The sequence below is a fragment of the Nuphar pumila genome, chromosome 9 (genome assembly GCF_984573655.1).
Source record: "Nuphar pumila chromosome 9, dmNupPumi1.hap1.1, whole genome shotgun sequence".
NCBI lineage: Eukaryota > Viridiplantae > Streptophyta > Magnoliopsida > Nymphaeales > Nymphaeaceae > Nuphar > Nuphar pumila.
Genome location: NC_143257.1, coordinates 93309969 through 93324496, shown reverse-complemented (window position 1 = coordinate 93324496; position 14528 = coordinate 93309969). Strand labels below are relative to the sequence as shown.

Genomic DNA, 14528 nt, shown 5'->3' with positions numbered 1-14528 from the left:
CGCTTTAGAAGAACTATGAAGCTCGAATGCGACTTTAAAAACAGATGCATGAAATGCAGCAGAAGTTCTTGAAAATAAAGTGCAGTTGAGGATCTATAAACAGAATCATAAGCGGAAAGGCCAAAATGCTCTTTCTAAAAAGGCCCAGTCTATCAAACTCCTAGAAATTGCTATCAGGATCCTGAATCTTCAGCCCAATGAGTATGGGGAGCGGGTCAAAAATTTAGAGGAAGAGTTGAGAAACATGACTCGACAAATGAAGAATGACAAGGGAGAGAGAAGACTATGAAATTCTGGATTTTGTATTGGGACATGATATTGAACCTTTGGGAGGAGGGTGGGAGTTTAACCCCCACCCTCTCTCTCTCCCTCTCCCACTTTTCTTCTTTATTCTCCTTCTTCTTCATTCCTCTCTCTCTCTCTCCCTTTTTCTTCGTTCTTCTTTGTTGTTGTTGTTGTTCTTAGGGTTTTTTTTTTGTTTTGATTAGATTTTTTCATTAATTAAGGGTTTTTCTTTGTTTTTCATTGATTAGGGGTTTTTCCTTTGATTTTCACTTATTGTGAGTTTTTTTTTCCATTGTAGAGTTTTTTTTCTTAGATTTTCATTGATTAAGGTTTTTTTTTCATTGATTATGGTTTTTTTATCGATTAGAGTTTTTTTCTTTAATTTTCATAGATTGTGGTTTTTTTTTTTGTTTAACTTCCATCGATTAGGGTTTTTTCTTTGATTTTCATTGATTAGGTTTTTTTATTGATTAGGGCTTTGAATCAACTATCTTAAAGATATTTAATTTGATTAGGAGTTTTTTCTTTGATTAGGGTTTTGAATCATATTTCTGTATTTAATTTTATTAGAGTTTGAATTAGGGATTTTTATATTTAATTTTACGCTTTGATCAGAGTTTGAATCAAATATCTTTAATTAGGGTTTCTTTGATTTTATTGTTTTTTTATAGTTTAGGTTTTTTTTGGTTTATTTATGATTTATTTTATTGCATTCTAGGGTTTTATGATTTATTTATATTTTTTATATTTGTATATCAAAATATAATTTCTTATTTTTTTCTTAAATTATCCAAAATTTAAACATTTTTTTTGTACTTGGATCTAGTTTGAGATACATATTTGGGGCTAAAATCCATAATTTTTTGGATAAAATTTCATAATTGAATCCAATATGATACCGATTAAAGCATTTATATATCAAACAAATGCATATTCTTATTTTTTCTCAAATTACCTAAATTTTAAATATTTTTTAGTTTTTAGATTCAATCTGAGATCTATATCTGAAGTTAAAATCCATAATAAATATGTTAAAAACACTCGTATGGTTGAGCAAATCAAGTTGAGCAAATCAAGTTGTACGATCCAAAATAAAGTTATCCGACCCATTATCCACGTGTGTTTATGCTATCTGCACACTAAAACAAAAACAAAAGTTGAACAAAGAAACACAACTTCCGTGCGAGGTTGAAACAAACATAAGATGGAGTACAATTATTACAGAACAGACATAACCTGTATTCTCTTTGAATAAACCATCAAACAAGCCCTAAGTGACCTGGTTAACGGCCATGATTCCTCGTCGTAGCAAAACACACCAAAAAACTGAAACCAAAGAAAATGAACAAATAAGAAAGAAGGAAAAAAAAATAAGGTTTTTGTCGAATGATAAATCCTTAGTGGAAGTTCAGTCCTGTCCTTGACCAAGGCACCCGGGGGAGGATAGTAATTTGATGTTTAATAAAATATTTGAATAAACAACGAAATAAAACAAGCCCCAAATAGATGAGGCCTCCTCTTTCATATGGAGACCATCTGTGACTGTGAATAGTGCGGTTAGGGTTTCTTCTTCTTTCTTCCTCCAAACCCCTAACCCTAACCCTAACCTTGAAAAGAAAATGTGAGGGTTTCTGCAGTGAGGAGCCGCCTCTGCAACTCCACGATGAACGGCGATCGGGTGAACTAGGGGTTCGGAGGGATCGATTCCATCCGTCCGATCCTGTCGAGGTTGTTGGTTGTGTATATCTGTTTCTCTCTAACCAGGAGGAGGATGGCGACCTCGAACCCGTTCGATCTTCTCGGAGACAATGACAACGACGACCCGTCCCAGCTCATCGCCAAGGCGGTGGCTGGACCGGCGGTATCCAGCGGGAAGAAGCCCCCTGCGCCCCCTACTCCTGCCGTGGCGAATCTCCCGACCAAGACCCTGCCGCCGGCGCAGGCCGGTGAGTTGATGTTCGGAACTCGTTAACTTTCGCCGTTTTTTGTGCTCGTGCTTCTTCCTTCTTTGCGGAACAAAACTGCTTCCTTTAGTTTGTTTTGCTCTTTTTATGGTTGATTCTTTTGTACATTTCTCGTGTGGTACTAAATTGGCTACGATTCACCTTTTTCAGAATTCTTATGTGGGCAATTTTGTTTGAGAATTCCTGTGATTTGGTGAATTTAGTCATGTGGAGCTTACTTCGCAAGTTAGTCTTACAGTTCTGTTCATATTGTTAGAGAATCTTGATAGATGCTCGATAAAGATTGCAACTTGGAGAGCGAAGATTGTTTTAAGTCCTTGGTTTGGATCCAATGGAAATAATTTATGTCTCACTCGACTCCATGTGGTTTTGTGTCGGAAATATAGATAGGATTGGTATGATTACGCTGAATGATTAGATGCCCACATTCTTTCTTATACTTGATTGAAATATGCAATGCCCCTTCTGTTTGGAGGTTGGGCGGGCTTGGGCTTCTTGTTGGCTGTGTGATATGTAAAGAGATAATTGAAGTGCTTGAAAAGGCTTGCTGTGATATTTCATTTTAATGACATTCAGCACTGTTGGGTTGCTGAGGTTAGGCTGCATATGGACCCCTAGGCTAGATGCTCATTATAAAATGGAAAGTTGGTCATAGTAAAGTTATCCTTTTTCAGTGGAATGTTCGTGAAAAGCACCATTCACTTCCATATGAGGTATCTGCTTTTGTATTGTTTTCTTTATACATTAATGCTCTGTTTGGGAGCCCATAGTTGGTGAGCATTGAAGTTGATTCTCCGAATTCCCAACACCCACCAATTATTGGGAGCTTGGATATGGCAAATCCTTGGGAGGTGGGCTGGGATTTGGCAACTTCAAATACCTCCCATATCCCAAGACCAGCTACAACTCCTATTGGTTGTAGTTGGCAACTCCAACGTGGGGACACCCTTGTCATCTTCCTTCTCATCTTTCTTCCCAACTCCTTTTTAGTTGTAAGTAGCTGTTTGGGAGCTAGTAGCTGGCAAGGAGCTATGTTGTCAAAAGCGCTAGGCGGGGCTAGTCGGTGGACCTTCGAAAATGCCTAGGCGGCTGACTAGGCGGGCAAAAAAATTTAAGAACAAACAATGTAGAAAAAGATAAACTACACAATATTGAGATAAATAAAGCATGTATGAAGCATAACAATTAATATTAAAGGGTCAAAACATAAGAGTGAATGAAATTAAACATCGAACAAACAATTAATATTACTTGGGTTTGCATCTTCCATTGTTCTAGTTAAACATTTCAAAACAAACAATTATTAATCAATAAAGTAGATAAACAAAACATACACAATATATAAACAATACATATATAAAATATATAACTGTTATATATATATATATATATATATATATATATATATATATATATATATATATATATATATATATATATATATACTGAACCGACTAGGTAGCTTGCCTAGTCGAGCTGGGTGGCACCTTTGACAACATAGGCAAGGAGATGGCAAATCTAGCTGGTTGCCAAATACCAGCTACTAAACAGTGGTGGTTATTGGCAACTATCAAAGCTCCCAAATTCTGGATTTGAAATATCCAGGATTTGGCATTTGCCAAATACAGGTTCCCAAACAGAGTCTAAATATTCTAGTGACAAGTTCACCAAGGCATTAGCATGGAAATGGCTTGGCAATGTTGTCAGGGAGGTAGGTGGGCTGGATTTGGTTTGGTTTTGTTGTAGCCTAGGGTGACTTCTTCACATCTGGACATGTTGGTGTTTGAATTGGGCATTATGTGGAGTAGGTAGGGGGACCCCAAACGTGATCCAATTTAATTGAATCCAAGCTGGATCAGAAACTGTGGAATTTTTGGATTCAGAATGGATCGAGGTTGTAGACACTTGCATGGATGCGACCATTTAGTCAGGGCAAGGGCTTGCTAGATCACCTATGGCTTCAGATCCATTAGATATGGATAAGAACTCATATAGTTACCAACTGCAGATTTTTCATGTGCTTTTTCTGTTGATTCTATCTTCTACTGCATATCTTTCTTTTTAACAAATTGTCTATTTTCATAATTAACAGTTAGAGAGGTGAAAAATGAACCTCCTTTTAGCCGTGGTGGCCGTGGTGGAGGACATGGAGGTGAACCTTTCAGAGATTTCACTACCAATGGGAGTTCCTACAATAATGGGTTCTCAGGAGGTTCGAATGTGGGTGAAGATGGAGAAGTTGTTAGGACTTCTGAAAGGAGTCGTGGTGGCTACGGTGGGCCTCGTGCTCCTTACCGTGGTGGACGCCGTGGCGGTTATGGAAATGGAGAGACTGGTGACTCAGAACGGCCACGGAGGCAGTTTGAGCGTCGCAGTGGAACAGGTTGTGGCACTGGGTTTAAACGAGAAGGTGCGGGTAGAGGAAATTGGGGAACTCCAACTGACGAGGCCTTTGTCCAGTTGAGTAGATTTTTCCTTTCCAAGTCACAGGCTTGTGATTTTGTGTGTCACCCCTTCTTGCCCTTATGAAAATGATGCTCATTAATTTTGTGTCCTACCTTCAAACTTTATTTGCATGTTATTTACTGTTTGATATCTATAATGAATCAGGGAAACTGAGGAACTAACAGTGACTGAAGACAAGAGTTTGACACCTAATAAAGAGCCAGAAAATGAAGATGCTCCTACAGAAGCAAAAAAGGAAGATGTTTCTAAAGAAACAGAAGAAAAGGAACCAGAGGACAAGGTACTTCGTTCTTTTTGCATTCTAGGTGCTTTCCGAGCTGCAATGGAGCATCAAACTATGTAGTTGTATTATGGATAGTGCATTTCATGAGAATCTGTTTGTATGGAAAAATACCTTACTATCTCCTCCCTCTTGACAGCGTGTTTTTGATTGACATGCTTGTTGATGGAAGTAAATTTTCTCCAGTATCTTAAGTGATTTTGGGACTTGTTCTTGATGACGTGTCCTAAGTCTTCCACGTAGCTATTTCTCTTTTGACATCTTGTTGAACTGCAGTCACTTAGTTGAATTTGCAGAAATGTTTCATTTTTCTTTTTAAATATAAATTTCCTTTATTGTAATGGTCCTGTGCTCCTTTCTTTTGTCTTCTTAGCAGAATGGGATCTTCTTCTTTGCTTTTTTCTTAATATATCGGTATTTACTGTTTTCTGGATTGCTTTGTATGATTGCTTTTGGGTTCTTTGTGTTAATATGTAGGTGGTTATTTTTTATGGATTCTTACTCTGTCATGCCCATGTAGGTCATGATAATCCTTTCTGATCATCACAAATATGATTTTCCCTGATATTTGATTTGAAAGTATTTTCTATGTTTCTGTTTGTGTCTAAGAAAATGAACGTTGAATATGCAAGTATCTGTAAGTTCATGCAATAACTTATTAGGTTCTAAAGCTATAAGCCGTTCCAGTTTTATGGTGTGGACTCCTTTGCTGATTCTATGATTTATAGCTGATGTCCTAAGATGCTGCTTTTTTCTGTTTATTTTTGCATGGTTCTTCTTCTTTTCTCTTTTTCTCTGAATTGTGCTAGTATAACTTCTGAGATACCACCTAAAATATGTCTGTCAACAAATATGTAACAACTGCTTATATCATGTGTATCATATTAACCGATACACTGTAACCGAAGAATGCTATGTCGTGGTTCTTCAACAAAGAACATCTACCCACTAGTTGTCATTTGGGTTGCATGATATGTTTCTGACTGGTTCATTTAAATTGAATAATGGAGCACATTAGCTTACCCTGCACTTACATCGTCATTCTTTTTGAAAAGGAAATGACTCTGGATGAGTATGAAAAAATACGGGAGGAAAAGAGGAAAGCTTTACTTGCAGTGAAGACTGAAGGGAGGAAAGTTGTTATGGACAAGGAGCTTGAGTCTATGCATCGGCTTTCTCTCAAGAAGGGCAATGATGATGTATTTATTAAGTTGGTAAGTACTCTTTGTTCAGGCTTAATTAGTTGTTGCTGGGTCTCTTTTCATGCAGAGTGTGATGGTAATTGTCTCTGAGATTGTTAATCTGTTTTCATGTTTGGTATTTGATAGGGATCTGAGAAAGATTTGGGTAGACGGAAGGAAAGTGCAGAGAAGGATGAAAGGATAAAAAAGGTATGCAGTACATTCATGTGTCTTTATATCTATGTAATTCGTATATCTGTTCATGATTATGCATGACGAATTTCTTTCATCTTTTCCTTAAAGGTTGTTAGTATCAATGAGTTCCTAAAGCCATCTGAAGGAGAACAGTACTATAGTCCTAGAGGGCGAGGTCGTGGCAGGGGGCGTGGTGAACGTGTAAGTTTTAGAGGTGGCTTTGCTGGTAGTGATACAAACACGCCCGATGCTCCTTCTATTGAAGATCCAGGGCAGTTCCCCACATTAGGGGGGAAGTAGATTTTTCTTGCAATCAGATGCATCTCTTTAGTTTTCTTACTTTCCGTATTTCAACAATTCGATGCAAGGATCCATAACAATAATGAGGTTTCCTGTGTTTAAGAAGATTTAATTTTATTTTAGAATGATGTATATTTGAGTGTTACCATTCATGCCATGCCATGATTGCTTGAATTTACCTGCAATTTTGTTCTGGTGTTTGAGTCGGTAGAATGTCATTAAGAATCTTATAGCCAAATTGTTATGCTTTCAAGTTTTAACTTAAAATTTCTTGTCAATTGTTAGTGGTGTTAGTGCGTGTGTGTTATGCTTTGAGTTTCAAGTTTGGTCTGGTGTTTGATATGCTTGTCAGTTGTTAGTGTTCCTTTCATAACGAGATTCTTCATGTTCGTGCATTGTCTGTGATGCTTTTGAGGATCTTATATAATCATTTTTTTTTGAAAGTCAAGCTGGGATTAGGCAGATCCCCAGCAGTTATTATTCAACGTATCACTGGGGTTTGAACCTGCAACGTCCCACCACAAGGACACGTGCACTGACAGCTCCTACCAACCACCCGGAGCCGTTGGTGTATCTTATATAATCTTGAGCTAGCAGGATTGACCATTTATATAGCAATGATGTTTTTGGGGTTCACCGTTATTGACTAAAAATACGGCAATCCAGATATTGTTGATCACCAAACTTTCAGGGTGCGTTTGATTACCTCGGATCTAAAATCTGGGTTTTGTTTAACTATAGATCCGATGATCTTTAGTCTGATCCCCTCTTACCCCCTTAAGTCCAGTGGGAGAGGGGGCAGGTTGTGGTCTAAAGCGAGTATCAAAACCTCCGTTCGGTTTTGAGATCCTCTGTTTGCATAGAGGTTGGATCAAGGCATGGGGCCAATGCGTCGGTCCATTAAACCTCGGTTCTCCTCAGAGATCCGTGGCAGTCAACCTACCCTCATGCTTCAGTTGTCTTAACCAGCTTGCAATGTGTTATGATGGTCCGTGCAGAAATTACATTGGTGGGTTTTTTTATTTTAATTCTCTTTTAACTCCTTTTTTATATGCATCTAGGGAAATTAAATAGTGTTTAATTTTTCGTTTTCCTTTTCGTTTTGGTTGGATGAGGAGATTGGGGTTGGGTTAGGGTTTGCTTGGTTATCCGACCCCAGTCCTCAAGGAAAATGCAAGGCATGGAGATGTAGCAAGTAGTAGTCACATGTTTTTTCTTTTATTGAGAGCACATTAGTTTGAGACTTTTGGTATTATATATTACTGTTGAGCCAACCGGACTCCTGAGCTGGAATATCAATGTGTTGGGGTACTCTTGGAGATGGATTCTAGACTTATCTATTTAGTTGAGAGGACGCACTGACTACACTGTAAACTTCAAAGGGAAATTTTACTTGATGGTAAAAAAAAGTAAGCAATGCATGTGGGCTTGTATGCCTGTACATATACCAAATACGATACGGTGACCCACTTCTTAGTGTCAAAACTGTTTTTTTTTTTTTTTCTAAAGGCAAGCTGGGGTTAGTCAGACCCCAACCTGTTCTTCACAATGATACCATTGGGATTAGCTGCTCCTACCAGACAAGCGGAGCCCCCGTTGGTTAGTTTTAAAGCTGTCTGCTGTCATATGTAATAATGAGAAAGATTCTTCTGATACTCCACGCTAAATCCAAAAATGCTCCTGACAATTTACTTTCAGGCTTTGTATAGCTGTTGCCACTACTGTGGTGACAAGTGAAATATGAGTTTGGTGCAGGTCTTTGATGTAGCTCAACGAAGTTACAACATATTGAACTCTGGCATATAGTTTCGCTAGTAATGTTCAGGACCGCGCTTGGAAGCCCGTGACACCTAAGGATGGCAGTGGACCGGGGGACAACGGGCCCGCCTTGCCTCGTTTGGACCGGGGATAAAGGGAATGAAACGGGGATGGAGGTGAGGATGAAGGTTAAAATTCATCTCCGTGCAGGGATGGAGGCGGAGATGGACTTACACTTTCCCCCACCCTGCCTCATTAATAATATTACTAAAATACTCTAAGTTAAGTAATAAAATTACAAAACAACCATGTTTATATATACTACTAACTTACTAACCCTAACCTTAAATCTTATTAGACAAAATACTGTATCATCCTTACTCACCGTCGCCGCCCAAAGGAGAGAGGAAAGGTAAATTTTCATTTTCTTCTTTTATACCATCTTTAAGAAGCTGCAACCAAAAGCTCTTTTTGTTTTGTAGAAGTAGAAAATCTAGCCTTGAGTTCTTTACATTTGAAAAGATTACCATATCTCACTCTTTTTTTGTTTCGCCCTTTTCTATTTCTTTGTGAGAGTTTCTTCATTTCGTACGTTAAATCTTTTTTCAATTTGAGGTACTGAATTGGGGAGATGTGATGATGGTTAAACCCAATCAAATTTATAATAGAGTGATGAATCTATAACATGCACTACCATCTGATCTCTCTCTCTCTCTGCGTTAATTTGTTTTTTTTGCTTCTGTGGGATTTTGAAGGGTCTATTTGGGTGCGCCCATTTTTTTTAAAATTGCATTGGATCAAGATTTCTATTTGTTGGTACGATAAATGTGTGCAACCAACTACAACCTAAAATTTTCTTGTTTGATTCTTTATGTTGGTGTAATCAATGATGATATCGAATTTTGTTATTGAGCGTGACAATGATTATTCATTAACCATTCACCATCTTTTGGCTGAGGTTGCACATAAAAATTCTTTTTTTTTGGATTTGATTTTTATCTGTTCTAGGTTCAGATTATGGTGGAACTACTACTGTTTTGCTTTTCCCGTTAATTGCTTCAACCAAATCTGCATAGTTTGTTAGATCATCTTTTTCTTGACATAAATATACAAATTTTCAAGTAATGAAATTCTGGTATTTTGTGGGTTGTTTTTCATTGAAAATCTTAAAAAGCTTTCATAAAGTCATGATCACATTATTTAAAATTTGTTTTCTACTCTCAATTAGCAAATATTGTAGCGTTCGATTGAAAATAAACTCATTTTTTTTGAAAAAATTATCTGAGAAAGTTGTGTAGAGTACCGGCGGGCTACCATTAACACTTGAAGTATTAGGCTCATTGTTTTTTGATAAGAACAATATAGAGGAATGGGAAAGCATCTTGAAGACCTTAAAGAATCAACATAAAGATATTCATCATAGTTTAAAAATAAGTTATGATGGACAGAGAAGCAAATATTTTTGGATATTGCATATTTTTTTATTAAAAATGGCAAAGAAAATACAATCTTCATGTGGACAGAGACGGGGCAGGGCGGAGGTGGGGACGGGGATGGGGATTATTATTTTGAGACGGGGCGGGGGTGGAGGTCCAAAGTCTCCCCCTCCACGGTAATGGACCGGGGATGAAGGTTAAATTTTTGAAACAGGGCGGGAGTGGAGACCTTGTCCCCCGCCCCCGCCCCGGTCCACTGCCATCCCTAGTGACACGTAACATGGCTATTTTGAATATGCCCGTCTGAAATTTTCTCTCTCTACTTGTTTACTAGCTTCTTTGCTTTTGGCGTCTTTCGTCATCTATGCCTTACTAATGAAAGTCCAATTGCCTATAATTTTCGGTCTCTTTGATACTTTAAAATAAGTTGCCTCAACAAGAAAATTACTTGTATTATTCATATTTCATATTATGGTTCAAATTGATTACTAGAAGCTTTTGATATTTTCCTTGGACACACCACACTAATTTTCAAGTTCTTTGTAATATCGCTCATAGCGTTATAGTTAAACGCACTTCTGTTCCTTTAAAGAAAGTTCAGTGCCGAGGGTAAAGTTCATCTTAGATATTGTTATGCTTAGGAACAATTACATGCTCCTTCAAATGATAATAGGATAAACCTTATCTTGGTGCGGAAGTCTTGCATTGTTTTGTCAACCGGACTTGTCTCATTTTCAGCCTTTTAGGCACTATTTCAGTTGTTCCTTGATTAGGTCCCCATCGCCTTTTTTTTCTCTTTGGATGGGATCAATGACGGTTCACAAGAGTATATTGCTAGCAAATATGTAAATCATTTGTTAATAAAGATAATTACCGAGTCTGGTTCATGTAGTTCTTATCAGGTCCAGGTATGGTTTCTCTTATAGTAGACCCAAGTCCGGACCCGATACCATACCCGAAAATCTTGTCCAAGTCTGGTTCCATTGGGTCCGAACCAAACCCGACCCATGACACCCCTACAAACAAACGCATGTAAGAACCGATAACCATCCCCATTCCCTCACGATTGTCTTCATTTCCTACTTCCTAAACAAATTTGAAAGCAGTTTCCTTTGGCCTTAGGTGGGATGAACAATCACAGCAGAAATTGAGAAGCTGAGATTGTTAGTCACAAGGTCAGTCCTATAACCAACTTTTACAGAATTCAAGGGAGAAGCATCTTCAAGTGAGAATCACAATCACAAACTTACACTTTCTCCTATTTCACTAACTTGAGAAAGTGTTGTAATTGTGAATTGCTATCACAAGAAGCTGAGAAAATCCAAGAATCACTGGGCGTCACTAATATGCCCTTAATGTGACGTCACTAGGAAATGGGAAAAGCAACATTGAATTACAATATCTTGGTCACAATGACATGTCCAAAACAGCAAACTAACGGCTGCCAAATTCTCATGAGGCACTGAAAATATTTTTACATTTCATGTGTTTTTATACACAAAATGTCATTGAAAATAAATAAATAAATGAAAGCACATCTGTAATTAAGAAGAAAAACAAAAAATGTTGGGATCTACAACAATATGCAAAGATATCACTTAACATGGATGACAGTTTCTAAGATCATCGCTTATCTTGGAGGGCAGTAGAAGTCCTCAAGTTAACTTATCAAGGATGGCAATAATCTACAGTGTCCAAAATGATTGCCTATCAAGGATAGCAATATTCTGCATGGTCTCAGCCATCCTTTTCTCATTTTTTTATTTTCCATATTGGTTGTAGATAGAGATTTTGGATCATTTACCTGTATAAATATATGGGTTGAGAGATTGAATAAAATGAAAAAAAAATGAAAAAGTAAAAGAGAAAGAAAGAGGGGATTAGAGTTTTTTTTTCATGTGGATGTAGGTTTTTGGCCAAACCACGTGCGTGTTATTTTTCCATTTCTCCTTCCTAATCTCTTATTTATTGTTTATACAATCCGTTCTTTATTTTTTCACAGAAAAGTATAAAGTAAAATCACTTTTTTCACAATCGTGCACAATAAAAATGTAAATGTTGAAATAAAATTGTCATATTTATATTATAACGAAAAAGACATTATTTTCCTAGCGGTAGCTTATGTTGAAATGATTATTTATTTTACCGTTTTGTATAATGTTTTTTGGTTTCTAAGAGAATGGGGGGAAATGTCAAAGATGTTGGAAGTTAATTTTTATCCAATCAAGAATATCTTTTCTCTATCGATTCTCATCATAAGGTTCTTTGGTCTTTTATTCAAAACACACCATGCATGATTGATATCCTTTTTCTTTTCTCCTTTCTACTCCAGAACAACTTGTAGGTATTCATTCTGTTTCCATTTTCTTATTATAAATTGCTGACGTCTCTTGTTACAATCAGCTTCATGTCATTTCTAAATGAGGGATGGGTATTCGATGTCCCCTTTCTGAGTGTAATTAATATATTTCTAGCTTTTAAATCAATTCTCTCCATTGGATACAATATTCTCTATCTCAAAAAAAAAAATAGAGGGTATGTTTTATGCAGTGAAGCTACATGATGCAGCGCAGACAGCCACTCATCTTAACATTTCTCGAGGAGACCACGCTCATCTCGACAAATGCCAAGATGGAGATGCATGATGCAGTGTTGCTGCATGTTATGTGAACACAAAAGAATCTCCATTGGATGATCATCCTTGTATGAGTTATAAATGGGATAATAAGAACACTCTAGTTGGAATTCACAAGGAGAAAGCTGTGTTGACCACATGTTATCGAACGGGCGAAGCTCGGTTGATAGCAAAGGAGCTGATACGCCCAATATTTGGCTGGAGATTCTTTCTACAAGAGAAGAATCTGAAGACATATTTTGGTGTTGGTGGGGGTTGATTTTTTGTTTGTTTTGCATACTTCCTTACATAAGGGTTCTTGTTATTTCAAAAAATTGGTTGGATACTAAAATCAGGTATGAATACGAGACACAAAAGATGTGGGGTCTGATTTTCAAGTAGCGTGACTTTCCTCCTCTACGGAGCAGGGATTAACCACTTTATTAATTTCAAAATCTTCAATGGTTGAGATTTAGCTTGGAAGGGACTCATACCTCATACGTGGGTTCTAAAAGAAGATGAGCTTGATGATGTGAGCCACTATTAAAGCTCAAAAAAATGCGAAGCAAAGACAAGTATGATCTACGCTAGAAAAATTTGTACTTTAATATGAAATAATGAAATAAACACAAATAAAAGTGCAAGAATATTGAATCTCACCTGAGCCTTAGTTAGCCCATTCTTAAGATGATAAGAAGTAGGGGTGGCAATTTCTGACACAACCCGCCAACCCGCCTCTTAGGCGGGTTCGGGTTGGGCTTAAGCCAACCCGTTTAATAAACGGGTCGACCCGCGTAACCCGTTTATTAAACAGGTCGGGTTCGGGTTGGGGGTATGCCAACCCGGCTGACCCGTTTAATAAACGGGTTAGGCGGGTGGGTCAACCCGCCAACCCGTCTGCCCGACCCGTCAACCCGCCAACCCGACCCGCCAACCTGCCTACCTGCCAACCCGATCCGTCGACAACCCGTCAACCCGACCCACCAACCTGCCTACCTGCCAACCCGATCCGTCGACAACCCGCCAACCCGACCCGCCAACCTGACCCGCGAACCTGAAAACCCGTTTACCCGACCCAACCCATTTATTAAATGGGTTGGCGGGTCGTGTCGGGTTACCCGTTTATTAAACGGGTCAGGTTCGTGTTTGCCACAGCCGACCCGTTTAATAAACGGGTCAGGTTCGGGTTGAGGTATGCTGACACGCCAACCCGCCAACTCGACCCGATTGCCACCCCTAATAACAAGTACGTAGAGACTAGCAACACTTCAGCTAAACAAGGGATCTAGTAGATTGAGTGAGATAATAAAGGATCTGACCCAAAACTAAGCTAAGTGGGCTCAGCCAAGCTGGACCTACTTGAGCAGATTCTAGGTACTAGGCTCTAGAAGGCTAGGTTGAGTAGTAGATGCAGCAAAGTAGGGTGCTCGTAGTTTCTAGATTTCAGATATTGGGCTAGGGAAAGATGGTCCCTATTTACTATTTATGTAAGCAAGTTTAGATCAAAATGATCCTATTCCTTATGATTGATCAAAGTTACCAAGCTTAAGGTCTACACCTTGTGGGATGAGTAAATAGACATTGTCTTTTTGAGATTTCTAAATATGGTATAGGTTCACTGGAAAGAGTTTTTGAGTTTCAGAGATAGGAAAGACTTTTTAGAGGTTTATTTAGAATCCTCGCATGAATCTGGACCAAATGTCGGCAAGACCATGCTGACAACAAGTTTTGTTGACAACAAGATGGTAGTGACATGCCAATGACAAGTGTACCTATAAGGTCCACTGTTGATGACAACTAGGTCATTGCTGATGACAAGTGTACCATTTGGTCAATGCTAATAACAATTAAAACACTGTTGACAATAATTGACTTATTATTAACAAGTTATTTTTTTTGGTCATATCTTACTAATTGGATGCCTATTTGAGGTGTTTTTTAATGCGTTGAAAAGTTAACATCCTCAACTTTGATCCCTCCTTTAGCGTGAAAACCAAGTTCAATCATTTTGATGGTAAAAAATGCATTTGAATCGAAATATGTTTGAAA

At 38.0% G+C, this 14528-nt stretch overlaps 1 protein-coding gene and 1 non-coding gene across 2 annotated transcripts; both read left to right on the top strand.

Moving 5' to 3' along the window:
• Positions 1 to 1809: 1809 nt before the first annotated feature.
• LOC149828709 (RGG repeats nuclear RNA binding protein A-like) lies at positions 1810 to 6864 on the top strand. Its single transcript, XM_090017690.1, has 6 exons — positions 1810 to 2231; positions 4342 to 4708; positions 4860 to 4995; positions 6051 to 6209; positions 6324 to 6386; positions 6480 to 6864. The coding sequence occupies exons 1-6, from the start codon at positions 2057 to 2059 to the stop codon at positions 6669 to 6671; spliced, it is 1092 nt and encodes a 363-aa protein (XP_089873816.1). The 5' UTR covers positions 1810 to 2056; the 3' UTR covers positions 6672 to 6864.
• A 2191-nt stretch (positions 6865 to 9055) lies between these two features.
• On the top strand, positions 9056 to 9136 carry LOC149828708 (small nucleolar RNA Z195/SNORD33/SNORD32 family). The gene has a single exon (XR_016434480.1). It is a non-coding gene; the product is annotated as a small nucleolar RNA Z195/SNORD33/SNORD32 family (small nucleolar RNA).
• Positions 9137 to 14528: the final 5392 nt, after the last annotated feature.